This window comes from Mustela nigripes, chromosome 14 (genome assembly GCF_022355385.1).
Source record: "Mustela nigripes isolate SB6536 chromosome 14, MUSNIG.SB6536, whole genome shotgun sequence".
Lineage (NCBI taxonomy): Eukaryota > Metazoa > Chordata > Mammalia > Carnivora > Mustelidae > Mustela > Mustela nigripes.
In genome coordinates this window covers 8,718,727-8,746,591 of record NC_081570.1, presented here as the reverse complement: position 1 = coordinate 8,746,591, position 27,865 = coordinate 8,718,727, and the positions used below count along the sequence as shown (strand labels likewise).

Here is a 27,865-nt window from a genome sequence, read left to right as displayed (position 1 = left end):
AACCCTGAGTTCAGGACCTGAGCCAAAGGCAGACGCTTAACAATTGAGCCACCCCAGGTGCTCTAAAACATTTTGAATTTCTTTTGTGATTTCCTTTTTTGACCCCTGGGTTATTTAGAAATCTACTGTATAATTTCCAAATATTTAGGGATTTTACAGGCATCTTATGTTACTGATTCCCAGTTTAATCCTTTTGTGATGATGACATTTATTGTGTCTGGTTCCAATTCTTTTAATATTTGCTGATCTTCGTTTATGGCCCAGTGGATGATCTCTCTTGATGACTAGTCCATACATACTTCAAGTGAGTGTACAGTCTGGAGCTGCTGGTTAAAGTGTTTTATAAATGCCAACTATGACAAGCACTGGTGGAGAGCACTGCTCAAATCCTCTTATATCTTAATTGTTTGTTTTGTAAATTACTGACAGGAAAGTGTTAAAACAGTCCATTACAGCTGTGTATTTATTCAATTCTCTCTTCAGTCTGTTTACCACTGGCCAGTCTGGGTAAAGGGCGCACTGGAATTCCTTATACTATTTTGGCCCCTCTTCTGTAAGTTTAAACTAAATGAATGCTGTCTTCACTAGAGAGAAAACTAAAGCTGATAGTCTCTAGTCTAAGTAAGTTTAAAGTCCAAGTTCAGAAGGACCGAACAATACCAACCCAACTCTAGAAATGTATTACTTATACTCTTCAGGAGAGGAAAACAGGAGTCTAAATGATTAGATAATTTTGTTAAGGTCCCCAAGGAATGTCAGTACTAGGTTCCTGACGCTTCTTCCAAATTCTTTTGAAATCTGTCATTTGAAGAACTTCCAACCCCAATAACCTGCTTCTCAATTTAGGAATGGGAACTAGAAATATTTTTTTCTTCCCTCTCTACATGTCCTCTTTTTCTGCTGATGCATACATACAAGTTTCTGACCTTACATGTGTGAGTAGTGTGTGTGTTTCTCCCATAAATATCAAATGATAAGCAACAATCCCACTCCCCCAAAGATTAACAATCGAATTCTTATGAACTCTAACACAAGGACTTAAGGAATAAGAACTTAAGGGTTTTAAACAAGCACAAGTGAATCACTAAGGGTCCTCAGAGAGACAACAGGTTTTTTTTAAAAAGCAAAATTCACATGCCATTGCAGCGCTGTGCATACCTGAAGAAACGGCTTTTGTCCAAGTCCATAGAGTGGCACTCTCGTTTGCTGCTGCTAACCTCTGCGGTCTTCACTACATTGGTCCAGTGAATAGGAGCCTTACAGAAAAACACACCCAATCCTTTGGGCCGGGCCTGGAGCCGCCAGGAAGTGAGATGTAAAGGCACCGCGAACGAATCCCCTGGCATGATGGCGGGAAGCACCACAGGCTCTGCCACAGAAAAAAGGGTCAGCATCTTCAGGGAATGGTCTTCCACCCAAATGGCTGACCATTTCAAGATAAAAGGAAGACAGACTATGGCAAAACTCACTGTCTGGAGCTGACGGGCTGTCCAGTCTCAGCTCCATGGGCGTCTCAAGCCTGTTCTTAACAATGAGGGCAGACCGGACAGTGATGACTTTCCGAGCACTGCCTTCCATCGTCACGGCAAAGACCACCCGAACAGGTGGCAGCGAAGAGAACTAGGGAAAAGACAGGAATAGAAGAACCATAGCTGGGCTCTTGAAGAAACACAGAAAATATAACAATACCAACCAGAAGGCCTAAATCAAAATCTTAATATTACTATAACCCTTCGGTGAAATTAATCATTAAGCCCTAAAATCACTCATCTTTCAGGGGACTGAATATTCTATAGAGATACACACTGTTAAAACAGCCAATTCTAAACATTTCTAGAAAGACAGATACTCTACTCAGACGTGGTATCACAAAATGTGTCACAAAGAAAAATCAGTCCTAGGCCTCTAGACACATTATAAAGAAACTAAGACCCATAATAACCTATTAAATCTTCCAAACTTCCTGCAATTTGATAAGAAACTGTCTGCTGGAAATTACCCTTCATTCACCCAATGCCCTTGGGTTCCTACACATCAGCCCTTATATGGAAACTATGAACAAGGCTTGTTTTCAACTCTACTGGAGGGGAATAGAGATCATCCAAAGCAGCTAAATGTTCAAGAACACTGGGGTGAGACTTTGCAAAACATGAAATGATTTACCTTCTGTGGTATTTTTTCTCCCAGATTACCATTAAAGTGAGAAACACTCCTTGAATACTAACAATGGGCTGGATACAGCCCAACACACACAGAAAAACAGAAAGAAGTCTTTCGAGGTTAGAACTTGTCTTTGTAAAACCCAGTGTGTAGGAAAGAGTTGTCTGTACTGGCATGCCTTTCACAGGAACAATAATTAGTTTTTCCCCCTAAATGTCATGAAAATTACACTGTAGGCCCATACGTGACTCGGTGACATGCCTGTAAAAAGGCAACATTTGTTCTTCAAAGGACTTTAAAATCAAACTGCTCTTCCTCACAACTTTTTCGGCTCCGTTCAGCAATTGCTTTTTCACAAACAGGACACTGAAGCGAGACTCAACAGAGTGGGGGGGAAATCATTTATTTTTGGTCTTGGGTTGCAGCCACCACTTCGTTTCCACACGTTCATTCACACAGTCAACACACGTTTCATTCTACTACCACGGGCCAGGGAATTTTTTTTTTAAAGTATCAAACCCCACATCAGGTACACCGAAGAGAAGGTTTCTACAACCATCATTCTTTGAATGAGTGTCCAGAACTTACTGACAATACTGTTTTTATTGGAGAAACCAATGACGCCGCATCCAAGCGTTCATACTACCAACTTTCTTATTAAAACAAACAGTACGCGGAAACCAACCCTAATACACAGTAAAATGAAGAGTTCCATGTTTTGAACCAAGTCTTCCAGGAAATCCCAAGGCAATAGGGATTTTTCTGGAGGGTTTTCTGGAGGGTTTCTAGAGGGACACAATTCCAGGGCACACCCATCAGCAAAGCTCCCATTGACCTAGCCTAGTAAAGCCCAACAGAGCCAAGGCCCAAGAATGATGGTTTTAAACTCCGCTGCTCCTACCTCCAAGCTTACCTAAAATCTCATGTTTCAGAACTCACTACCACCAGAGAGAAGAAAATATGAGCAAAAACCTCAAGACAGTTTTTTAATATCATCTTCTGATGGTGTTTCAAAAGCCAAATGGAAAGAAAAAATCGTGTTTTTCGTTCTTATTTATTTTCATGACCTTGGGACCAAAACCTAGGAAACGCATATAGCCAGTCATACAGGATTCATTTATATTTTAACATGGAAAGAGAAAGGGGGGCACCCGGGTGGCTCTTTCGGTTAAGCATCCAACTCGGTTTTGGCTCAGGTCTTGATCTCAGAGTTGTGAAACTGAGCCCCGCGCTGGGCTCCACGTTGGGTGTGAAGCCTGCTTAAGATTCTCTCTCTCTCCCTCTCCTTTTACCCCTCCCCACTCCATGCCCCCCACCCCATATATGCATACAAACTCTCTCTCTCTTAAAAAAAGAAGAAGGGAAGAGGAGAAGGGAACCTTGGACCACACATCTCCATTTTCTCCTCCTCCCTGTAACACTCAGTCCGACCTACCAAGTCAGTGGAAGCATTTCCTTGAAAGTTCTTATCAAAGGAAGGCAATCGTTAATAAGAAAGGACACAGATGAATTCTAATCATAGTCAGGTGACACAGTGCTGTGATCACCAGGATGTCTATGGACGGTCCAAACACAGTATATATAGTCAGTAAACACAAGGACACAGGAAAACCATACTCACATAAACCTGGGGATGAATAATATTCGTTCTGCTGCTTGGGCTGCCAATCTAGGAAAGAGTCCAAAAGTCAGAGAGTCAGCAAGACCTAAGATTACAGGCATCATTAAATTCAATGACAATGTAATCTGCTTGAAAGGGTGGGATTTATAAACACTCTTAGCAAAGAATGGTCTACCATGAAGAGAAAACATCTTATCCTAGAAGATATGGGAAAAGTAATACTTATTTTTCAACCATTCCACATACACAGAATTTCTCCAGGACACATCAATACAACAGAAAGGTTTCCTTGGGGGAATTAGTCCCTTCATGACCGGATGTAAATTTAAGTAGGAATGTAATCTAGAAAGTTTCCTTTTTTAAGAAACTTGAGAAGTGGAAGGAACAGTGTTCTCCGAGAGTATTTTTCTTGAATAAAGGCAGAAAAAGGAAAGCTATGATGGTCCTTGCAAATATGCACCTTCCCACTCGTCCCTGGCTCCCCAGAGAGGAATGCAGGTCTACAAAGTAGGACTAAGCACTGAGTAAGAGCACCGGCGGCGGCGGCACCAGCCAGGATGCCAGCGTCCACCTGCATGTTCTCAAGAAGGAGGCCACCGGCGTCACTCCCCAGGCCGGCCCTCCAACCCCTAACACCGCAGGCTGGGGTGCCATTAGGGTGAGGGCATGTGACAGGATGTGTGATCAGAAAATGACTAACAGTGGACATCAGTCTTGATGCCAGAAAGAATTTGGAGACACGGAGACAGAAGGATCAAGGAACAGCGTTACGAGAAACATAAAGAAGATCCTATAAAAAGGAAACATAACAATATGCAGAAACAGAGCCAATACACGTTTGGCAGATTAGTAAACTGCCAGTTGGGCCAACCAAGTATGAGACGGGTCTGCAGAGGTGAGGGAGTACGTGTTCACGGTAATATGGATCTTGTTTTTTCTACTGAAGTTAACCATCGGTGGCTTATCTACATATCAGCTACAAATGCCTATGACTGACCCCAGACTGTCTTATGTCTTCTTCCTAGAACTAGGGGAAATGAGGAACCAGAAAAGCTCACGAGAACGAGCTCACAGGCTGACCATCTGGCATTAAGGGCATGTGGCCAGGGCACAATCGTGCCACAAAACCCCCATTCGACAGTCACACACCGTAGAAGAAGATGAATTCTTATCCGGTGCTGCGTAGCGGAAGAATGTCCCGACTTTGTCCACAGACACGGGGCTCACTTGCTCCCAGCCGTTCACTCTCACTTGCAGCTGATGAATCCGGAGGTCGTGGGTGTGCCTATCAGGCAGAACACGGGGAAGGACGTTAAGCACGATCTTAAAAAGGGAAGGAAAGTAGAAGCGAAGAGTCAAATCTGATTTACTATAGAACTACATAAAAACCCAGCTGGTTAAGCCTTTTGGTGATTACCTAATGCAAGAAAAATCAGGAGAATATTTTAACTGGGTGTTATACTTAAAACAAACGTGCGAGATCTGTAAAGCCTGAGCGAGAGTGGCATTTACCCTCCCTTTGTACAAACTTTGCAAATCCTGTGCACAAGCCCAGGTCCTTCCCCCACCCACCCCCACCTCCATAAAATCATGACGTCAGCCAGAACCATTCCAGTGGGCAAGTAAAACTGTTGTACCAGCAATTTCATCATAAAACCACACTCTCGGAAATGCATAAAATGACAAATTTTTTCTTGGTTCCCTTGTTGAATATCCTACTTCTCTCCGAACCACATTCCGCTGTTTGGCTTCAGTCCTGCAAGACTACAGACAGGTTATGAGAGACGGAGCCCTTGGAGTTTCAGGGCTAAAGTGCCCGGCTGAAACTGGGGCAGAAGGCAGTGGGCAGAACAGGAGGCACAGGAGGAAATTGCACATTTAATTCTATTTTAGATTTTGCCTAATTCAAGCCAGAAGCCTGAAGTGGGGAACTGGATTTGAGGCTGACAGGAAAGGGGGAGGGAGGCAGGGCATGGGGTACAGTGTGCCAAAGAGGGGGAAAGCCAGAGGAGGCATTTATTTTGATGAATTCAAGCAGAACAGCGGGACTTGAAATGGGTTACTAGACATGTCTGCTAAAACGGAAATGACAAAGAGGTCAAACCCCTTCTGACACAAGGGAGGCAGTGCTGGTGAAGAAATACAGCCAACAGTTCTATAATTAGCTTCTCCAGGAACTTTGTGGAACAGGAATACACTAGCCACTCGTCCCTGGAAATTCTACCATGGCTTCCAGGTACATGTGCCCAGCACGGTGGTTTTATAAACTTGATCTTTCCAAGTCCGGAAAGCCAGCCCCAAGAGAATAATGTGTGCTGGTACAGGCTGTGCACAAGGAAGACCTGTTTCCCTCGGGAGTAGGTTTGCACACAAAGACTTCAAGTGCCATGAAAACCCAAGAGTGCAGAAGGCTGAAGCCGAGTGCTTCAGTTTCAGCTCGGCTTGACAAAGGATATGAGGCTCAAATGCTAAAATCTTAACCTATTCACTGTCCACTGGATTCCTCTTAAATATGTTTGCAAATAAAAGGCCATTTTATGACCTCTCAGCAACGAGACAGAACCTTCTTTCATGTTTTTTGCAATCCTTCAGTTGGCTGTTCCAACAGTGCACGGGCCGACAATCTCCCTTGATGAGTCAGTGTTATCCTCCTCAGAATCAGAATTTCTTATCATTCCCGGCCCTGCTTCCTGAAACCACCTGCCTGCTGAAAGCGCTGTGTGGCACACACGTATCTTAAAAACCAAAATCTTTTTTTAGTATATGTGCGGCCGAAGCGAGCACTAAAAACCGAAATCAACGTGGTTTGATAACCTTTTAAGAAGAGCGTGTCATTCCGCTTATGGGAAGAACAAGTCACGAGGAGAAAAGGTACAGTCCAGGAAATACAGGCGGGGGCACCGTAATAGTGCCAAACGGTGACAGATGGCGGTCGCACTCGCGGCAAGCACAGGATAATGGAGAGCTGCTGAATCGCTATGTTGTGCACCTGGAACTAATGTAACAATGAACTTGAGTGTTGTCACCTGCCTTTGCCTCAATCATATTATCGGCAACACACGGACCATCAACCCTCATGTCAAACAGAGGGATAATTAATGGAAAGAAGTATATTTCCAAAATAGAGAAAGGAAACCTTGGTTTTTGAAATACCTTTTAAAAATGAAACATTAAAATCATTAATAAAGGCACATGAAAAGGCAAACCACTAGGGACAATCTTTTGTGGCGCAGAGATCTATACGGTATATTTTGGGGAGAGGAGAAGAATGAACCACACTATACCTGTGTCTAAGCTTTCCTCTTGCTTCAAATTCAAAGGGAATCTCCTCCCCCGTGAGGACTTCCCGCCATTCACTGACATTGTGAGCATCATCAAGAAATGTGCCATTGCCTTCTGGAACGAGCCCCGGACTCCCGCTGTGGGACAGCGCAGCCCTGGAAACAAATCAGACAATACCAGCACGGCTGTCCTTCTCGCTTAACTCCGTCTCACCCAGAGCTCGGGGCTGGGGGCAGAAACCCTCCTGGAACTCGATCCCCAGAGAGCCTGGCTACCGGGATGACCTACAAGGTCAGGGACTGCCATTATCTTTGTGACAATCACAGTGTCGGTGAAGCTTTGGAAAGAGCTGAAATCGATCACCGCTTTACCCTACCTAGGGATGGCAGGAGAAACGTGGCTTCAAATTGGCCAGTTCTGTTATTTACTTCACGCATCTCGTTCCCTAAACTGGAAAGCTCGGCATGCGTTTGGAGGGGAGAGCCAAGGTCTACACAGGCAGGAAGCTGGTAGAGAACATCCCCGGCCCAGGTAAATGCTCCTTTGTTCTCCAAGCTCCACTCTACTTCCATCTGGGGTGAACTGTTTGAGGGTTGGAAGATCATCCTCGGTGAGGGGGATGTGGGAGGTGTTTTTAAAGCCATCTTGGAAGAAAAATGCAGGGTGTCTGGTTTAATAACCACGTTCAGCTTCTTTTAAAAGGGGGTGGGGACGGGGGAGAAAAGGCGGGATGGCTTCTCCTTCCCACTTCTTACACGCATCCTTCGTTCGCTTGACTTTTTCCTTAAACATAACGTGTACCAGGGTCGGGATCAGAATGTGGGTATTGCAGACTCGGGACCTACTTCTCGGGCTACAGACCCCGCCCCATCATCAGTCTCAGCCGACAGCAAGATGCCAATTCCAATACAATCCTAAGGGCTTCCAGAAGGGGCCCACCTTGCGCTGCTGGGCTGCTGCTGAGGAGCTCCTGGTGGCAGAGACGGCTTGGGGGACACCCTGGGGGCCTTACCTGGTGGGCGTGGTGGTCAGGGTGGCAAACCACAAAGTGCAGCCTGTGTGGTTCCTCAGAGCAAAAGGGACAAACGGCTGCCGGCGCTTGGGGGTCTTCACCTCTGCTGCGGGCAAACAGAGGAAGGCTGTTAGCACGGGCCCCTGTCTGCGCAGCAGAGACCCTCCCCGGACCTGCACGCGGTGTCCCGTCTCTCATGCAAAAGGGCTGACGGTGGCAGCCACAGACACAGAGCCGCCATCGGTGTGTGATGGGACACAAGGGATCTCCGTGTCCTCTGCTGCCTGCTACATGGGGACAGTCCCCCCAACAACTGGCCATGATGTGGGACGACTCCCAGCCCCCAATCCTCCCACAACTCTTGGGGGCCTTAAATCAAGAGAGGGTACCAGGCCCTAACTGGTACCCCAGGAGGCCCAAGGAATATATTCTCCATGAGTGACCTGAACTGTAGCAAGATACAGCGCACAGAGGAAAAGTTTATTCCAACTTTGTCCAAAATGCCTGCCTTTAATAAAGATTCCCTTTCTATGGAAGCTACACTTGTCATGCTATGCATCTTTCAACAAAATAAAAGCGTTCTCTTCTATCCTCTTAAACTAACAGCTATTTTCGCCCTCCCTGGAAGATCAGAAATATACTACCCCCAAAGTTTGTAAATGAAATCTTCAGCTACTTTTCCACATTGATACCATTACCGTCTGCTATGAGGCAGCCAATGGGGAGACTACACAAGGAGCATCAAGTATGGTTTCTTTTCACAAAACAGCTTCTAAGCAGCGAAACTGGAAAGAAACACCAATCAATCCAAAACTGTAAGTACCCAAATTCCAGAGACCTGACTATAAACTCTCTTAAGAGAGAAGTGAGAGTCCATGTGGCCAGAAATGGCTTTCCACACCCAGGCTGCCCTGAGATCCTTCTGCGGACACCACTGCCCTGCCGCGTGGTCTGACTGGAGCGGCATGGGTGTGCCGAGAGGAGAGCCGAGGGCCTGCGCCTCCTCTCCCAGTCGGTGGGTCTGTGCGTCGGGGGTCGCACTGAGACAAAGCGCGAGGAGGCGGCAGGAACCATGAAGGCAGCAGCCATGTGCCACACCGCGCGGCCTCTACCAACAGAACAGGCCATGGCCCAATCTTCCGGCATGTCCAGCTCTAAAGCACAAAGACGGCCTTAGAAAGACCAGGACCCGCATGGTCTGCGGCTGCAGAAAATGACACCTCGAGGTGACCATGGCTGCCCACTGAGAACACTAGAGCAAAATTAAATGCACCTTACAGGTCCACATGTTTCCTGCCAGCCAAACAAGAAAGTAAACTACAACAACCCTGCTAGAATAAGGCCTGGGCCAGGATCATCAAAGTCACTAATTGCTATTGCCTTTTAAAAAGTAATCAATTTCTTTTCTTCCCCTTTGTGTCTTCTGAAGTTTTCAGAAGCTAGTACTATAAATGCTACAAAAACAAGCAATTTAAGCTAAGGCAGGTTCTGTTTTGGTAAGGACAGTGGCTCAAGGGAGTCTAAGACACAGTAATCCGATAAAATAAACAAACAGTTTGCAGTGTGTCCCTCCAGTTTTTTGGTTAGACTTTACAAACACCCTACATACTTCCGATGAAAATCTCCTAGAATATCTCCTAGATCATCACCTAGAAGACATGCACTTCCCATGCCAATGGCCTCACTGAATTCGCGAGGTTGGCTTTAAAAAAAAAATGACAGGAAGTACAAAATTAAGGAGTAGCTGTGAGGCTGGTGACAGGAGCAGAGGGGGAGTAAAAGAGTTAAGAGCTGTCTGCAGGGTAAACAGCACTTACTGTGCCACCTTGAAAGGCACCTCCGTCTCTAGGCGTGCACGAGAGATCTGCTTTATTACAGCAGATAAAGGACCCAGGAGGCAAAGAAGCCAGATGTGCTTTCATACCCCACTGTGAGCCAGACTGGAAGTTTCCATTTGCAAATTAGATTAAAAAAGAGCAGGTGGCAAATGGCTTTGATCACACCGTCATACAGAAGAAAAGTGCTAGGAGTCCGTACAAAGACAGTCCCAAGCATGTCGCTCTAGAACGAAGCAGTCAGGGCAGGCACACTGCTCAGGTCCCCAAGCTCCCTGTGTCAATTACACACAACAGCACAGACTTCAGCAGCCGGCCTCGCTGAGAATAAACAACAAGGAATGCCCACAAAGCCCAACCCGACACCAGGGGACAGACCCGACATCTCCCGCACTAGGGTCCAAATCAACCGCGTCCTTGTCTTTGTCACAGCACCAGCGAACAACGTTCTCAAGCCCATCCAAGGGAGCGGCAGTCCCTGGGGGCCCCAGAAAGTCTGCCCCTAGTGACCAGACCTCGTTCCGTCATAGGCCGAGAGGACCTAAGTCTCCTCACGTCCAACCTGGGCTTCATGTGGCTAAGGAAATTTGTTGCCTGCTGGACTTGTCTCACAGAGCAATGTGGCCCTTATAAACAGGGTAGGTTTTCACACCATAGAAGCGTCCAGTCTATCAGAAAGGACATGGTTTGTAAATCAAAAGAAATAGATTCAAGGGGTGCCTGGGTGGCTCAGTGGGTTAAAGCCTCGGCCTTCGGCTCGGGTCATGATCCCAGGGACCTAGGATCAAGTCCCTCATTGGGCTCTCTCCTTTAGCAGGGAGCCTGCTTCCCTCTCTCTGCCTGCCTCTCTGCCTACCTGTGATCTGTCTTTCTGTCAAATAAATAAAAAAAAAATCTTAAAAAAAAAAAAAAAAGAAATAGATTCAAGACCCAGGCCCGCTACTCGCTGGTCATGTGCATGACGGCAAATGACTTCCTCTCCCTCAGCAGCTAAGGCGCCCAGGCTGCTTAGTCTGAAAGATTAAATAAGAGATGTAGAAAAGCTGAGCATCTAAATTGGTTAATAAATGAAGATTCAATCACGGGCTTCCTTTGTGAACCACCCCCCATACACACACACATCAGTCTCAGCAAAACCTTGCAGGAAAACCCCTGTATGGTCCCCTGTATGGGTGCATGAACACCACTGGTCTGAACTCCTGGTAGAGGATGCTCACATGGTCTTTTTTACAAAATAGATCATGACCCTGGCAGGACCTGGTGTTGGCCAAGCACAGACATAAAACACACCGAATCAATCATACTCCTTCCAACAACTAAAGGAAAGAACATCGCGGGATTCCCATTCTTGGAAGCTTTTGCTGTTTCCGATCATATTTACTTATTAGTCAAATTCTTAAGGAAAGTTAAAGGGTCAGAGACAGAAATAAAGCATTTTATTTTCTATCTCTGAAGCACTTCAATTTACAGCTAAAGAAATCAAGGTCTGTGCCTGAGCAACTATTTCCTGGGAAATGTTTCCTTGGCTCGGTTCCTGATCACAACAGCCTCCACTCCATGGCGCCCCCGCACTGCCCTCGGTGCCCACCGAGGGTCCTATCAACAAAGACATGTAGCGCTGCCTGACAGAGGACGGCTTTGCTCCATTTCCTTGCTTTTCCAAATGAGACAGAAATCACCGCAGATGCTGGGGATCTCTGCCCCAGACGCTGACGTGCTGATTCCACCTCCACCGAGGGTCAGGGCGGACGGAAGACGCGGCATGTTGCCCGCTCCTGACAGAAGGAGCCCTCTGCTCCTCCGCCGGAAGTGCTCCCTGTGCTCAAACCCGGGGTATCCCATCCGGCTCCCATTCACACGAAATTGATGGACAAGGCAGTTCTTCAAATAGCAAAATAAAACAAGCCCTCGCTTGGCTATACTGTACCTCTAGCATAGATCTGGTGCTCTAGGTTAGTCAGACTGGCTGTACTCCTAGTTCTAAGGTAGACAAGGGGGAGGCCTGGTAGACAGGAGAGACAAAGTTAGAGGGTCAGGATATATACAGTGAATAAGAAGACTCACTTCCAAAACACAAGCACAGAGAGAGTACATTACAAAAGTAGCAAGCGTCATGCAATTCCGGGATCATTCCCTTCAGTGACTGCTAAGCCCTAAGAAAGTACTTGAACAAAGGGAGTGAGACATTTTTATGATAGGCTTTTACTGTGGGGGATGTGGGACAGTAGCGTGCTCCTGTTTTTCTCCTCAGGGGAAGGAAAACATCGTCCACATTCTCTTTAATGGAATGACAAGTCTTTTGAGGCTTTTTCACTTAAGGCATGCACGCTCTTAAATGGCAATGGAAAAGCTACCAAGACCAGTCGCCACAGACCGGGGCGGCAGTCGCTCCATTCCAATTTGGAAAGGCAGAGCTAAGAGAGTGCTAATCCCCCAGGGGTCCCGAAATTTCAAGGGAAAGAGTCAATCTACATTCCAAAACGGTCTCCATCAAGGCATTACCTCATAGTATTACTTATATTATAAATTAAACATGGAAGTTTTTAGAACATTTACAATTGGTATTTGCATCACGTGTCCTTTGAATAGCAAACTAACAAACTCCACAAGGGCCCAACGCCATCCAGGTCGACCTGCAGAATCTCGGCCCTTCCTGGACAAAGCCAACAATGATGTCAAAAATGAGGCCACTGTTTTCTTTCCCCTGCTAAAGGAACAGTGAGAAATCAGCAGCTCCCTTAGGCTGAATTTCATTTTAAGAATCTCTATTTCAAGGGCTCATTTTGAAGCTGGCCTGAATGAAATGCACACATTTGGGGGGGAGGGAACGTAACTAAATGTTCATGTGACAGGAGGACCTGAAAGATGTGATCAGTTCAAGAAGGTTCACGTCCACCGACTTTGAAGACAAACACCCCACAATTAATTTAGTAGACCTGTTAAAAGAATATGATCCCATCTGCCACACGTGCTGTTGCCCAGGAATAGGAAAAGAGGTTTGGAAATTCAGGTATATTCACTTCTTGTCTAATTAAAAAGATTTATTTCTGCAAGCGTAAGTAAGAGAAAATGTCTTTTTAAAAAGGTGGAGGGGTGGAGACAAAAGAAAATCCTTCATCGGAATCCTGAAGATTAGGCCATCCTTGTGTTTACACTGAGTCTGGATTTAAGCTCCCCTTGCAGGAATAATAATTTCCAAAACATACTCTCTAGGACACATTATATATTACAAAGATCACTGAGAGTCTTCTGGGTGGACTGTTCCATTCTTTCAACACACAAATTGGGAAGGTTAGCAGAGGAGCCAGAATTGAGGCTGATGATATCTGAACAGCCCAGCTCCTAAGCAATGACCTTGAGACTCAAAAGCGACAACCTGGGAATACAGAGAGCAAACATAGCTGACACTTCCTTGTCCCTCCTTCCAGAAGTACATGGCAGATAGAGAGTCTACTTCTATACCCTGAGGAGAGACGAACCAGTTCAAATACTTCACAAACTAAGAAAATCCATCTTCCCGTGACATGTTTGCAGACCAGATGGAATATTTAAGCATTCATGAGCCATGTGAAGTCCAGCCAGGACTCCCCAAAGAAACCGCACTGAAAGAGTTGGGGCTGAGTCGCATTTGGAGGACAATGGCTTGTGGAACAACTGAGGACCACGCGGTTGGCCGCCACAATCTCCCAGCTCTAAGGAAATCAGAGCTCCATGGTGAGGCATTAAATAAGGAAAGAAAACATCATTAACAGAGAACAAACGGACTGCTCGTTCTTCAAAAGGCTGGGTATTCAATTCTTTTCTACTTTACGAACAATACGGAGCCCTCTTGTTTAACAATTTCTTCCATATGGGATCCTGCCTGCCCTCCCTTCAAGAATATATCCAAACTCTGTACCTCTAGATTTAGAAAACTGAAAAGATAGTTTTTAAAATCCAGTCAAAAAGTCCAAATCAACTGGAAAGTTTCGCCAAGTTAAACACACTGGCCAGTGCCTGATCTTGATGTGTTTCAGGCATACCAGCTCATATGCAATGTTGCCAGAATTTAGAAAATTGTACGTCGCAGATCTTTTCTCTCCCACAAAGGTGGAATTACAGCCCATATTAAAAGTTCAGTATTTTGTGCCAGAAAAATGTCTCCTGCAAAGATTAAAACAGAACTACAGAAGATAGTCAGAATTTCCTACAGGTTTGTTCACAGAAAATGATGATTCTATTTGGATTTCTTGAAGGAACATGGCTGTGTTGGTCGACAGTGATTTATTTACTCACACATTTGTAGAGAAAAATCTTACTTTGTCCAAAGCATGGAGGATCCACTGAAGAGCCCATCCAGTCTTCTGATGTGGTTGAATCCATTTCCTTGTCCTGTTTACAGTAATCTGCCATCCATGATTCTTTGGTACTTACATACTGATCTAGAAAGAATTCCCCAAAGATATTAAGTACGGAAATAGAAAAGGTTGAGGGTTCAAGTCAAATTAATTTCTGTTTAGCAAAACAAGCTTTTGTTGAATGCCTAATTGCATACTAGGCACTATGCTGGGTTCTCAGAAAGTCTGTGCCCTGGAGAACTCATGCTCCACTGGAAGAAATCAATGTTAGCCAAACAACCATCGCCGTAAAACCATAATGTGGAAAGAGCTAAAACAAAGACATAAATGAAATGCTACAGGAGCACGGGACAGGGGAAGATTTATTCTGCTTTGGCAGAAGTGGGACAGTACACACCAAGATCCACAGGAATCTTTTTTTTTTTTTAAGATTTTATTTATTTATTTGTCAGAGAAAGAGAAGCGAGAGCGAGCACAGGCAGACAGAGTGGCAGGCAGAGGGAGAAGCAGGCTCCCTGCCAAGCAAGGAGTCTGAGACTCGATCCCAGGATGCTGAGATCATGACCTGAGCTGAAGGCAGCTGCTTAACCAACTGAGCCACCCAGGCGTCCTGAGATCCACAGGAATCTTAAGAGATGTGGGGACCCCTACTAATGGGGTTAGGAGTGCGGGGATATTTCAGGCCAAGGGAACAGCATACACAAAGATTTCAAAGACATGAAAGTACACAGTACTTTAGGAAACACTGAATACTTTGCTGTGACTCTGGCCCAACATATTGGGGACACAGCAAAGCAGCCTAGAAGAGAGAATTAGTTTGCGAAGAGTATGCTATGCCATGCTAAGGGACAGGGTTTCAAGACAGAAAAGCCAGTGAGGAGGCTTTTTTTAAACAAACAAACACACACACACACACCACCCATCTCAGGAGGCTGAAATCTAGCTGACAATCTCCAGGAATGGTTTTATGGTTTTGAGAGGAGAAATATAAGGGGATGGGCAGGTTAACAAAATCATTATGATGTACCACCCCTGGATAAAGGCCTTTTCTACTAATTAAGGTATGATATTTTTTAGAACAAAAACTACTGGCTTTTGGTTTTCAGTTCCAATAGTTAGCTATAGGTAAGATTTATTTCAATACGAAGAGGTCACAGTAATATTTCTGGGTTCCCGCACAGTATTAGGAATAAGGAATTGGAGAGGAAAAGAAAAAAGAAAGAAAACAACAGTAGCTTTACCAGAGACAAGAATGCCTTTTGGAAGACATTCTGGTGTCTCAAGCTCATAAGAAGTATCAACAAAATTCTTTCATTCAAAGTAAGTTCTTTACTGTAGCTTTCTAAAATGCTACCCTCAACTTTATCTAAACTTCCAGATGAATACATGATATAGGAAAAAATACAGGATCAAAATAATACAGTACAGAAGGAACATGAGATCAATTATCCAGGCAAATTTAATGAACGAAATCTGATCATGTAAGACAGTGGTTTTAAAATTTGGAGATCGGGGCGCCTGGGTGGCTCAGTGGGTTAAAGCCTCTGCCTTCGGCTCCGGTCATGATCCCAGGGTCCGGGGATCAAGCCCCGCATCAGGCTCTCTGCTCAACAGGGAGCTTGCTTCCTCCTCTCTCTCTGCCTGCCTCTCTGTGTACTTGTGATTTCTATATGTCAAGTAAATAAATAAAATCTTTAACAAATAAATAAATAAAATTTGGGGATCAATAAACTTATGGTCTCATTTCACTATACAATCTCTTCATCTTATTCTGATGTGGAATAAGCCAATGGATAGTCAAGACCACAAACACTGAAGAAAGTCCAGATGTGTGGTAGTGTTATCACTCAGATAACTACAGTAGCACCAAAAATCAGGTCATGTAGATCACAAACTCAAACAGTGAGTGTGGGTTGTCATGGCAAAGGCAGGCAGTACCTGTTTGTACGTGACATTACTCTTCTCCAAGCCGATGTAAGCATAAGCATCAAGGGGTTCCGACTTATCACATGGAATCAGGGAACATACATTTCATTGTTTTCAAAGAAATGGTCAGAACACGCATCGCTAGCGTGGTAACCCTTCAGCCCAGTGATTTTCAGAGTCAGGTCAACATGATAACTTGATGGGACACAGTACAGGCAACTTAACCTATTATAAAGACCAGGTCAAAACTGTACCTTCTAAGAATTATTCTGTGTGTGTGTAGCCTGAAAGAAGTGAATCTAAACTCACTCCTAGGACATTTAAGAAAAACCTGTGGCCAAGCATCATCAGGAAGAGAGTTCATCCTGAACAGAGAGAGTGTTCTGTTTCCCAAACAGTCTGAGCTCTTGCTTGATCACTGAAAGCATTAATATGGGACCCCAGCTCTGGAGCAATGAGTTGAAAAGAACCATGAGGCCATGTTCGAGTTTATCAGAAAAGCAGCCACGGTGAGTAAGTGATGTCCAGTGTGGGCCTAGGTATTTGCCAACCCAGGATTAACAGTCTTCTGGACAAGCGACTTATGTACAGAAAGGTACCGATCTTCTAGGGACAACTTTCTCCTCACCAATTAGCACAGAGGTGATGTTGATATCCAAACGAGGCTTGGCCTTGGCTTCCAGCTTCAGTCGAGGAGGATGGAGACGACTAGCTGCCTGTTGTTGCCAGGATACGGAGCACGGCCACGGCTCAATAAACGGCTCCCAGCCTAAAAGAACACAGGAAATAAGACATCTGTTCGGCAGATAGCAAGAGCTTACGGGCGAACGCTGTTCACAAACGCTCAGCAAAGATAAACCGCAGCTTAACAGCTTTCTATTTCCAATGTGCTTTCACAGTGAAAGCACCATCTTCAGCGATAGGTTACCCTACCGACGTCTGTGCTGTCTAGAGGACACGTGAGTGGAAGGACACATACGGGCCCCACACGCTCTTCCAGAGGTGGGAGGGAGAAGGGCACAGAGCATATGCGCCCTCTTTCTTAAAGAGCAGGCACGACCTGCTTTTGATCCACTCAAGATGGAGAAAGGAGTCTCGGACTCAGAATGGAAAAGTACTGCTTAAGTGCAGCTTAAGTAACCCTTTAACTGGATTCTCCCACTTCCAACAAGAATCCGTTGGTTGGATAAGTAAGTACAGCATAATTGGACATACATTAATTTAAGTTTTTCAAATTTCTAATCTTAAAATGTCATTAGTACAAAAGGTATGAAAATGTCTATGTACGGTTTAAAGAACAAAATTACCATAAGCCCCATGCAGCCACTCTTCAGCTTAAGAAACAGAAAACTATATGGTCCTTGGGAGGCTCCGAGTGCCACGGTCCCATGTCAGCTCGCTTCCCACCAGCCCCTCCCACCCGACCCCACGTAAACATCAGCTTGCAGCTTTCATCACTTCCTTGCTCTCCCTTCATAGTTTCAACACACATGTATTTCTTCAGAACATACTGGTGAGTTCGACCTACTGGGGATCTTTACATAAATGGAATCCGGCCATACGTGTTCGTCTGTAAGTTTCTATTTTTGCCCAACCGCGTGCCTCTCTGCTTCACTCATGACCGTGCTACGTAGCTGTGGCACAGTTACTTTCCCCAGTGAACTGTAATCCACGTAGGGATACACCGCAATCTACGTATTCGTTCTACTGCTGTGAAACATTCCCTCGAGGCCACACTTTATAGCTATGAGGAGGAACCACCACCATGAGGTCTCCTGCTTGTCTCCAAGCACATGCGGGCCAGACAGCCTCTGGGGTACAGACCTAGAAGAAGTGTAATGCTCACACTTAACCCTGCTACATGTCAGAGTGTTTTCCATAGTGGCTGCACCAACTTAAAATTCTAATGGCAAGAAGTTAAAGTTCCGTGGCTCACAGCAGTGTCACACTTAATTTTTGTCAGGCTATTGGACAAGAAAAATGGTACCTCTCTGTGGTTTTAAAGACTCAACGTTTCAGGGCACCTGGGTGGCTCAGTTGGTTAAGCATCTGCCTACGGCTCAGCTTATGATCCGGGGGTCCTAGGATTGAGCCCTGCATCAGGCTACTGGTTTAGCTGGGAGCCTGCTTCTCCCTCTCCCTCTGCTGCTCCCCTGCTTGTACTCTCTCTCGCTCTCTCAAAGAAATAAATAAAATCTTTAAAAAAAAAAAAAAAAGACTCAACTTTTCAGGACAGTTCTTTTTTTTTTTTTTTTAAGGTTTTATTTATTTGCCTGTCAGAAAGGCAGAAAGAGCGAGCAAGCACAGCAGGGAGCGGCAAGCAGAGGGAGAAGCAGGCTCCTTGCTGAGCAGGGAGCTAGACGGACGCAGGCCTTGATCCCAGGACCCTGGGACCATGTCCTGAGCTGAAGGCAGACGCTTAACCAGCTGAGCCACCCAGGCATCCCAAGACAGCTCATTTTTAACAGTTTTCGAGCTATACTCCGTCAGCCACAGATCAGGTGAATGACCAAGAGGAACCCAATCGGATACATAGCATCGAGCAGGTACATTTGTCTCCTAGCACTGTTCAGCACTTAGAGACCTGACTATTCGCGTAACTATAAAAGGAAGCAAGATTTGCTCTGGGAAAATACATGAATCTCAGAAAAATGGCTTCCATATGCCCCGCGAGAGTCTCTCTCACCTAGTAAGACTCGGATCAATATTCTAAAGTTAAACTTGTTGAACAGCTGGGAAATCAGAGTGCTAGCACTCTTAGAAAGTGAATCCAGAACAAGGAGAGAAAAACGCTAACTAACATACAAAAGGAATTGCCGCACGTGCTCTAGAACCATCTGCAGCAGCAGCACAATTAATGATGCTTCTGTCTCCAGCGAAATCAGAGGGAGCAGTCACTCTGAGGCCGAAGCCCTGGGCTGTGCAGCTCTACTCTGCCCACACCTACTAAGCACTCCCTTACAGCAGAGAACTTCACACTCAAACTGCTCAGCCCTGGTTTCCCCCGCTTCCTGAATGTCTGTGTATATGGGTCCTTACCTTGGTCGTCCCAGCGGAAGGAAAGAAACCTGAAAATGCTCTGCAGTATTACCCAGGTTCTATGTCTCCAGAAGGATCGCCTGCTCTGATCAGCTATGTTTTGCCTGAGGGAGTAGGGTGCGGCACATTATACACAATCCCGGACTCGGGATGCCTCTAGTGGAAAAGGTCCAGCAAGGAGGAAGGATGCTTGAAGTATAAAATGCTTACGGGCAGAAATCTCCCTTGAAATCTAGCTTCCGTCAGGGCCAGACAAATGATCCTTCGCTCCTGAGCCATTCCCTGTTCTAGAATGAGCCAAACTCCAGTCTCAAATGGAGTTAACTAGAAAAACTTCTTTGTATGTAACTCAGTTGCAATGTATCAGATATGTCAGAAAAAAAGAAAAATCTCCATCTTTTGTGCCTAGTTAGTCGCCTGTGTCTCACCTTTCCCTGCTCGGCCCCGCCCCCTTTCCCTCCGGCAAAATTTAGGTAGAAATAGGCTCAGGCACATACTGAGGTGTGGGTTTTAGCCCCACGATCACACAAGTGCAGGGACTGACCTGACAGGGCACGGTTGTAATAGTCGCCGGAGAGGGTGAAGTGGGCGTAGCCTTCGGGGCTAGCTCGTGCCTGCTGCAGGAAGGTCACACCTGCGAAGAAAGCACACCTTACAGCAGCCGTGGGGCAAGAGCAAACCAGAGCGAACTTTCTCAGCTGAGGTTTTAGTGAAGAGATGGATGGACGTTAAACACAGCTGATACCGATGACCCCCTAGGAAAGCGCACGAAATCTTGATATTTTGTTCATCATGGGCTTTCTGCATGAATTCTGATTTTTTGTTTTAAAGATTTTATTTATTTATTTGACAGACAGATCATAAGTAGGCAGAGAGGCAGGCAGAGAGAGGAAGGGAAGCAGGCTCCCCGCTGAGCAGAGAGTCCAATGCAGGGCTCGATCCCAAGACCCTGAGATCACGACCTGAGTTGAAGGCAGAGGCTTAACCCGCTGAGCCACCCAGGCACCCCTGATTTTTTTTTTTTTTTTTAACACTGTGTTAAAATGTTATTTGTCAGGGAGCCTGGATGGCTCAGTCCTTAAGCATCTGTCTTCAGCTCAGGTCCTGCTCCCAGGGTCCTGGGATCGAGCACTGCATCGGGTTCCCTGCTCAAGAGAAACCTGCTTCCCCCTCTCTCACTCCCCCTGCTTGTAGTCTCTCTCTTACTGTCTCTCTATCAAATAAATAAAATCTTTTTTTTTAATGTTATTTGTCCTAATTCCTGAGTTTCTGGTACCCCTTGCAATGTTGTGCCTTAGGCAAAGGCCTCCTCTGCCTCCTTCCTATTCCAGGCCAGCCCCAGCACCCGGGTGTCTCTGTGTATCTCAAGTCTGTAGGAATATAAAAAACCTACTTTGTCCTGAATGCCTAAAAATCAGAAGGCAGACTGGTAAGAGCAGTTATGTCCTGACAAAGATTAGCTCAAAATTTTAAGATCACCGTAGAAAAATAAGAAGTAATTATTCCCCGCAGAAAAGATTCTCCATCAGAATCCCAGCTATCACTCTCAGTCTTGTGGCCCTGGTGGGGCCTTGGAGCACAGGGAAAAGGAAGCCTCTCCCGTGTACAAAGGTCTAACTCAATCCCCAGGATGGAATTTTCCTTGAAGGAAAAAGACTCTGGCAAGGTCACAACAGCAGAAAATTGAGAGTAAACCCAGTGGTAAGGTTTTCATGGACTCTCCACCGAAGCCCCATCCAACACTGCCTGTGACGACACGGTCGAGGAGGAGGTCCTCGTCCCTCACCCCCGCTGCTACTGAAGGAGAGCTCTCAGCGCCCTACGGGGGACACTGTGAGGTGAACGTTCTAGTAAGACTCCGTGTGCTTTCCTTTCAAACATACACAGGGCAGAGCATTTTCTGAGCTTATCTTTTAAGTGCCTCCAATAACAGGGCTCATTGCAGGCTTTACATATATAAAAAGATAAACAAAACGGAGACATCAGGAATTATTTAGCTAGAGCTGTTAATAGAACAGAAATTTCATCAATGACAATGTATATTATTCCCAAACTAGAGGCTGAAGGCCACATATGGCAAATAAATACACATCTCTTTAAAATACAAATAATGAAAAACAGATGTAAAACCATTAGCTGAATTTCACCCATACTGTTAAGTGGGGAGCATGAATATCACACACACACACACACACACACACAACGGGCTCCAAATAACTCGGCAATCATGGCAAATCTTCAAGATGAGCCTGAACATCGGGAAAACACTCACGGGAAAAGGTGAGCTCAGCCAGAGGGACGTCACAGTCCATGCAGTCATCGATGAAGCAGATGCACACGCTCTCGGCTTTCACCTCCACCCCGGAGATCAGCCGCGCCGCCACGGGCCCCTGGCTCTCGCGGCCACTCGATGCCAGGGAGAGAGACTTCAGAGGTTCGGCATTCTTAAACAACCAACTTGCCGCCTTCTTCAGCTGGCCTTCAAGAAAATTTAAAGGCCATCAGTTCAGCCAGCTTGCACAGCTACTCAAGCAACTCACTGAGGAAACATTTTTAGGGACCTACTGGACAGCCCAAGAGGCTCCCGCTCCCCAGATGTACCTACTCTCAGTCTTAGAAAAGAAGAAAAAAACTAGCATAGGAATTCTATCTCTAGGCAAATAGAACGCAGCCCCTTTGCACACCTTCCACTCAAGTTCACCACCCTTCATGATCTGGTTCGAAACACCTCCAGGAGCCATCCCTCCTCTACTATGACATCTGTCGGAGGAGAGGAGAGGAGAAGAAAAGACAGGATCCAAATTCTAGATGTCACTCTAGGAAGTATGTAATCTTCACTGTGTAGTTTTGCCTGTACTGATGTGCTACTTTGGGACTGTTCTCAAATGACTTTGTCTTCTCCACCGATCAGGAATTCCTTGAGAACAAAGAGCAATGAGAAGGGCACGTGTGTAATATCGCTGTTAAATTAACAGCCACTCGCATCCCCAACACTGCCAGATCGCTAAAGCTATAAAGGAAAGGAAATCAATGCAACCCCGTATCTATAAATTACTAGAGGACAGTACACAACACAGGGGTAAGTGGTTAAGGGCACATGCTCGAGAAGGTGGCCTGGCTTCTGATTCCAGCACCTAGAAGATGCTGGATCTTGGGCAAGTTACTTGGTGTCTGTGCCCAACAGCACATACTCACAGGGCTACCACAAGGAGGAAACAGACAAGCCCATGTAAAGTTCTCCTCTGAGCAGAGCCTGGCACATATCAAAGGCTCTACTGATAATAGTTGCTGTTATTGTTTTTGTGATGGAAAGAATGACACCTTAGCTACTAAAGAAATAAAAATTAATAAAAATCAAAAACGCTCCTAGAAATTAAATAGAGGGACGCCTGGGTGGCTCAGTTGGTTAAGCCGCTGCCTTCGGCTCAGATCATGATCCCAGCATCCTGGGATCGAGTCCCGCATCAGGCTTCCTTGCTCAGTGGGAGCCCGCTTCTCCATCTGCCTCTGCCTGCCATTCTGTCTGCCTGTGCTCACTCTGACAAATAAATAAACAAAATCTTTAAAAAAAAAAAAAAAAGGAAAGAAAGAAATTAAAAAGAAATGTTGTGTTAAAGAAGAAAAATAGAAAATGTAAACACTTGGGGGTATTAAGTTAATTAAACTAACGAAGTGTGACGTCTAGGTGAAAACAAAGCTAAGGAATGCAAGATAACTAAATCTGTCTCCCTTTTTTTTTCAGAAGGAAACAATAATAGTTAATGTGAAGAAATGTGCTGTACGACCAGCATTTTCACACCGAATTGGCTGGAGTTCGGCCTGGTACGTTTTAGAAAAAGATTTATCAAATGGAATAAAAAGTCTGAAAAACATAGTTACACCCTTGGATCCAGTATTTATCCTACAAGGTCTCTCTATAAGGAAGTACTAAAAGATACAGACGGAAGTTCATACCAAAAAAATATGTATTACAGAACTGTGTACAATATTTAAAGAATGAAAAGCAAAGAAGAGCTAAATTAAAATGTATCATTAGGTGAGCCTGGTGGTGGGTATCAAGGAGCCGCGTATGGCGTGGAGCACTGGGGATGGTGCGTAAACAATGGATCTTGGAACACTGAAAAAATTAAATTAAATTAAAAAATAAAAATAAAATAGATCGGGGTGCCTGGGGGCTCAGTGGGTTAAAGCCTCTGCCTTCGGCTCCAGTCATGTTCCCAGGGTCCTGGGATCAAGCCCCACATCAGGCTCTCTGCTCAGCGGGGAGTCTGCTTCCTCCTCTCTCTCTGCCTACTTGTGATCTCTGTCAAATAAATAAATAAAATCTTTTAAAAAATAAAATAAAATATATCATTAGGTCAATGTGAAAAAAAATCAATGTTTACAAATAATTTTAATGACACGGGAAGATGATGGTATTAAGTACACTGCAATAATATTGCGACTGTAGTCAATAAAACTGTATTGTAAAGAGGCTACACAATTAATTGTATTTGTACTACAATCTGCCAACATACATGATATTATACGTATATACATATACATACGTATGGCTATATATAATACATAAAGAAGTAGTGGTGCCTGGGTGGCTCAGTGGGTTAAAGCCTCTGCCTTCAGCTCAGGTCGTGATCTCAGGGTCCTGGGATCGAGTCCCGAATCGGGCTCTCTACTCTGCAGGGAGCCTGTTTCCCCCTCTCTCTGTCTGCCTCTCTGCCTACTTGTGATCTCTGTCCGACAAATAAATAAAATTTTTTAAAAATCTTAAAAAAAAAAAAAAGAAGTAGAGAAACGTACATATAAGCACAGACGAGAAAAAAATGTAGCCTTTGGGGGCGCCTGGGTGGCTCAGTGGGTTAAGCCGCTGCCTTCGGCTCAGGTCATGATCTCAGGGTCCTGGGATCGAGGCCCACATCGGGCTCTCTGCTCAGCAGGGAGCCTGCTTCCTCCTCTCTCTCTGTCAAATAAATAAAATCTTTAAAAAAAAAAATGCAGCCTTTGCTTTACCTTCCTGTTTTAAGAAAAATGGCAACAGAGAGGAAGGTGGGAGGGACTCTGCTGCAGCAGAAAGAACACAGGCAGGCTTGGCTTTCCGTGTATCTTAGCCCCTCACTAACAGGTGACCTCAGACCAGTTTACCTATCTGAGCCATTTTCCTTATCTGAAGCAGTGACAGTGATGTCCACCTCAAAGGGCTATGAAGATCCCACAAGAAAACCCAGGATGAGGCACACGGGAGCTCAGCAGCACTGACTCTCCGCATCAGCACCATTACCATGACTGCCAGCAGCGCTGGCCACGAGCATCAGAGCACCTGCTGGGTGCCAGGCACTTTCCCGTGGTGCTCTGGAGACACTGCCTGTTTATACCAAACCTCCAAGGGGAGTCCTCCTATCCTCTTTTTTCAGATAAGGAAGCACTGGTACAGAGAGGCTAAGTGACTTGTCCGAATCACCAATGAGTAATCAAAACAGCAGCACGGCACACATCAGAAGCATCAGCTCCAGAGCCCAAGTTTTCATCCCCTATGAAATACTGCTGCTCCTCACTAAGCCCTGCCCAAGGTCATGTTCAGCGCACAGAAAACCATGGAGGGGAGTCAAAATACAGTCTGGCTCTCTCAGTTACCTTGTGGGTATGGGGGGGATGGGACAGGAAGCAAGTATATTGTCAAAATGAACAACAGGTATGAAAACCCTGGTGCAAATACCTTGGCACACAAACAGGGCTTTGCGGCAATCATCCACGCTGAATCCCAGCTCCTGCAGTCTAGCCAGCTGTAACTCTAGGAAAAAAGTATATAATTTTCATAAATAATTTTAGAGAAATGAGTCCACTCACTAATTAAAGGAAAAAAAGAAAGAAATTCAGAAGCTGGTGGCTAAAACATTGTTTCTCTAGGCAAAAATGGGCTCCAGGGGCACCCGGGTGGCTCAGTGGGTTAAGCCTCTGCCTTCAGCTCAGATCATGATCTCAGGGTCCTGGGATCGTGCCCTGCATCGGGCTCTCTGCTCAGCACAGAGACTGTTTCCCCTTCTCTCTCTACCTGCCTCTCTGCCTACTTGTGATCTCTCCCTCTGTGTCAAATAAATAAAATCTTAAAAAAAAAAAAATGGGGGGCGCCTGGGTGGCTCAGTGGGTTAATGCCTCTGCCTTCAGCTTGGGTCATGATCTCGGGGTCCTGAGATCGAGCCCCACATCGGGCTCTCTGCTCAGCAGGGAGCCTGCTTCCCTCTCTCTCTCTCTCTCTGCCTGCCTCTCTGCTTCCTTGTGATTTGTCTGTCAAATAAATAAATAAATAAAATCTTTAAAAAAAAAAAAAAAATGGGCTCCAACCTAGAGACTTACCAAAGTGCACCCTGAAATTTTTAAGAGTCTTTTCCCTATACTGATTGTGTTCATAAAAGTTTAAAACTGAAATTTAGTATTATCAACACAAGGGAGAAAAACTCAATGTTTAAAACTAGCCCTTAGCATTATCCATATAGCTCTGGAAGAAGTGGTAAAAGGAAAACTAGTGTAGGTTACAGCAGTCGGTTTGGGGTGTTGTATTTGTTCTTAAATTTTTAAAAAATTATAGCATCATACTTATAATTACACTTAATGACATACAATTATACTCTGAACAATTTAATTGTGCAAAAGACAATCTGAACAGTTAACTGGAAGGGGAACTATTAGGCAGACTGAGTTGGGTTTCACAGTTCAACACCTACCCAAGACAGGATCTAGGGTGTGTCTGGAACCTTCTCTGATCTCCTCTCCAGCCCGAGTCCCACCGGGAAGGGAACTGCTAACAGAGCTGGTCTCCAGGGCCACTGGGTCCGGCGCTGCAGCACTGGCTTGCTCTGGGATGGACTTTGCAATGGCAAGAAACAGCTGAACATCGTTGTAGGAGAGCCGGATATCCAGGGCTTGTAACTGAATCTAACAAAATTGAGAAGGCGGCAGTTTTTTCAAGTTGAATTTGCTTTTACGCCCACACCTCTCACATGTATGTCTAGCTCCCAACTCAAGTTCTAGAAGTTCCACAGACACCACATTAATTTTTCATTTTGAAGACTGGGAAGATCTTAAAATTAAGCACGAAGGGCCATAAGGTAAGATGCCTGTGCTATGAGGTTGAATGTTCACAAAACTACACCAAATAAAAAATGAAAAGCTAGGAAATCTACCACAGCAATGAATATTTCAGTTGAACAATTTTCTTACAAGATTAATCATCAAAGTAGAGAATCAGAGAACAGCTCGGACAAGGAAGGGGGGGTATCAGCAGCATTCTGTGAACTCATTTTGCTTTGACTGATTTAATCTTTTTAATTCCTGAAACCAACTGACCACTCAACAAAAATTACCTCTTCTTTCTCCAAACATAACCTTAAATGAGTCCAGTGCCACACTAGCATTTCCCCACATCCGGCCTCCCTCCCACATCAACACTACAGCGGCCAGCAGTAAGCAATGCAGACACCAGCGCAAGGCCACTTAAAACTGGGGTAACTGCCGGAACGTCTGGGGTGGCACCTGGTTGATTACGTATTTTGTCTTCAAAGATAAAAAACTAACAGGGCTTTTCTCTCCCTTTCAATCTCCCATGGTTCCAATGCATTAACTGTTCTTCCTGGGCCAAAGAAATAAAACACCAAATTCATCTGTGTTCTTTGCCCAGCTTCACCTTGACCAGGCATCATCCTCCATGCTCCCGGATGGACATCTTTGTTCTGGGGAGACCTCCCTCTGTCTTGTGCTGGCTGGGCCCCTTCGCCCCCAACCTAGCTACTTCCTAACGTGGACTGTTCTCTGCTATCTACTGATATCCTGTCCCTACCTTCGGTTCCACCCACAATCCACACTCCTCCCTCTGTTGTGGTCTGCCTTCTGCCAGCTTTCACAAAACTTCAACGTGATACTAGGTAATGAACAGGTCTTTCATTCTCCACAAGACTGAAAGACTTTCTAGGACAGAGACAATGTCATATTTCTTTGGTATTTGCCAAAGTGCTAAAAACACTGTTGAGTTGAGCAGAGTAAATATGCCGTGTTCAGGCACAGGGCACTGTTTGAGAGTGTATCGATGTGTCTACATGTTTTTTATCATTACCTCTAAGATCGGTGGGAAATCTTCACTATTGAACGCATCCATCAGTCCCGAACTATTCTGGTAGGAAGAGTTCCCCACGAGCTCCACTTGAATTTGAACTGGATCAACAATTGAAAGAGCCGTCTCGTGCTCGTTCCCTAGTCGGCATGAGAACACCTAGAGAATGAAATGCAGTATAGGAAGAATTAATGTCTGATTTAGAAGAGTCTAATAAGCATCAGCAGGAAAAAACCCACTATCTCGGCAGCAATCAACCCCGTGTTATCAAAAGACCCACAACAACTGATGAAATAAATATTGTCAAGGGGGGGCCGGCATTCTTGCCCACGGCCGGAAGGGTGGTCAGTGGTCCTCCCCCACTTATAAAAGGCAGTGCACTGTCACATGGCAAAAGGTCCAAAAATTCACACATACACTTTGATTCAATAATCCTACATCTTTCTAGGAACTAGTCTATGGAAATAATGCAAATTACAGAAAACAAAAATCACTGAACCATTATTTAATAGTTAACAAAAACAATTCAGAGCAGCCCAGGTTATATCACATTTA

The 27,865-nt window shown here is 45.2% G+C and overlaps 1 protein-coding gene across 7 annotated transcripts in view; it reads right to left on the bottom strand.

The window, feature by feature from the left end:
- VPS13D (vacuolar protein sorting 13 homolog D) overlaps window positions 1-27,865 on the bottom strand; it is a 249,077-nt gene that overhangs the window by 140,605 nt on the left and 80,607 nt on the right. For 4 of the 7 annotated variants that reach the window (XR_009399590.1, XR_009399591.1, XM_059375825.1 and 1 more), the window contains exons 33-46: window positions 27,314-27,469; window positions 25,929-26,139; window positions 24,923-24,997; window positions 21,485-21,691; window positions 19,757-19,846; window positions 16,802-16,942; window positions 14,209-14,331; window positions 11,838-11,912; window positions 8,076-8,181; window positions 7,066-7,218; window positions 4,931-5,066; window positions 3,782-3,829; window positions 1,470-1,620; window positions 1,159-1,369 (exon numbers count right to left, since the gene is read on the bottom strand). Coding sequence is in view for 5 of the 7 variants with exons in the window: in XM_059375825.1 (XP_059231808.1) it covers window positions 1,159-1,369; window positions 1,470-1,620; window positions 3,782-3,829; window positions 4,931-5,066; window positions 7,066-7,218; window positions 8,076-8,181; window positions 11,838-11,912; window positions 14,209-14,331; window positions 16,802-16,942; window positions 19,757-19,846; window positions 21,485-21,691; window positions 24,923-24,997; window positions 25,929-26,139; window positions 27,314-27,469 (1,883 nt within the window). In the remaining 2 variants the exon portion in view is untranslated. The remainder of the gene's footprint in view (window positions 1-1,158; window positions 1,370-1,469; window positions 1,621-3,781; window positions 3,830-4,930; window positions 5,067-7,065; window positions 7,219-8,075; window positions 8,182-11,837; window positions 11,913-14,208; window positions 14,332-16,801; window positions 16,943-19,756; window positions 19,847-21,484; window positions 21,692-24,922; window positions 24,998-25,928; window positions 26,140-27,313; window positions 27,470-27,865) is intronic. The other 3 variants (XM_059375826.1, XM_059375827.1, XM_059375828.1) reach the window with 3 other exon arrangements.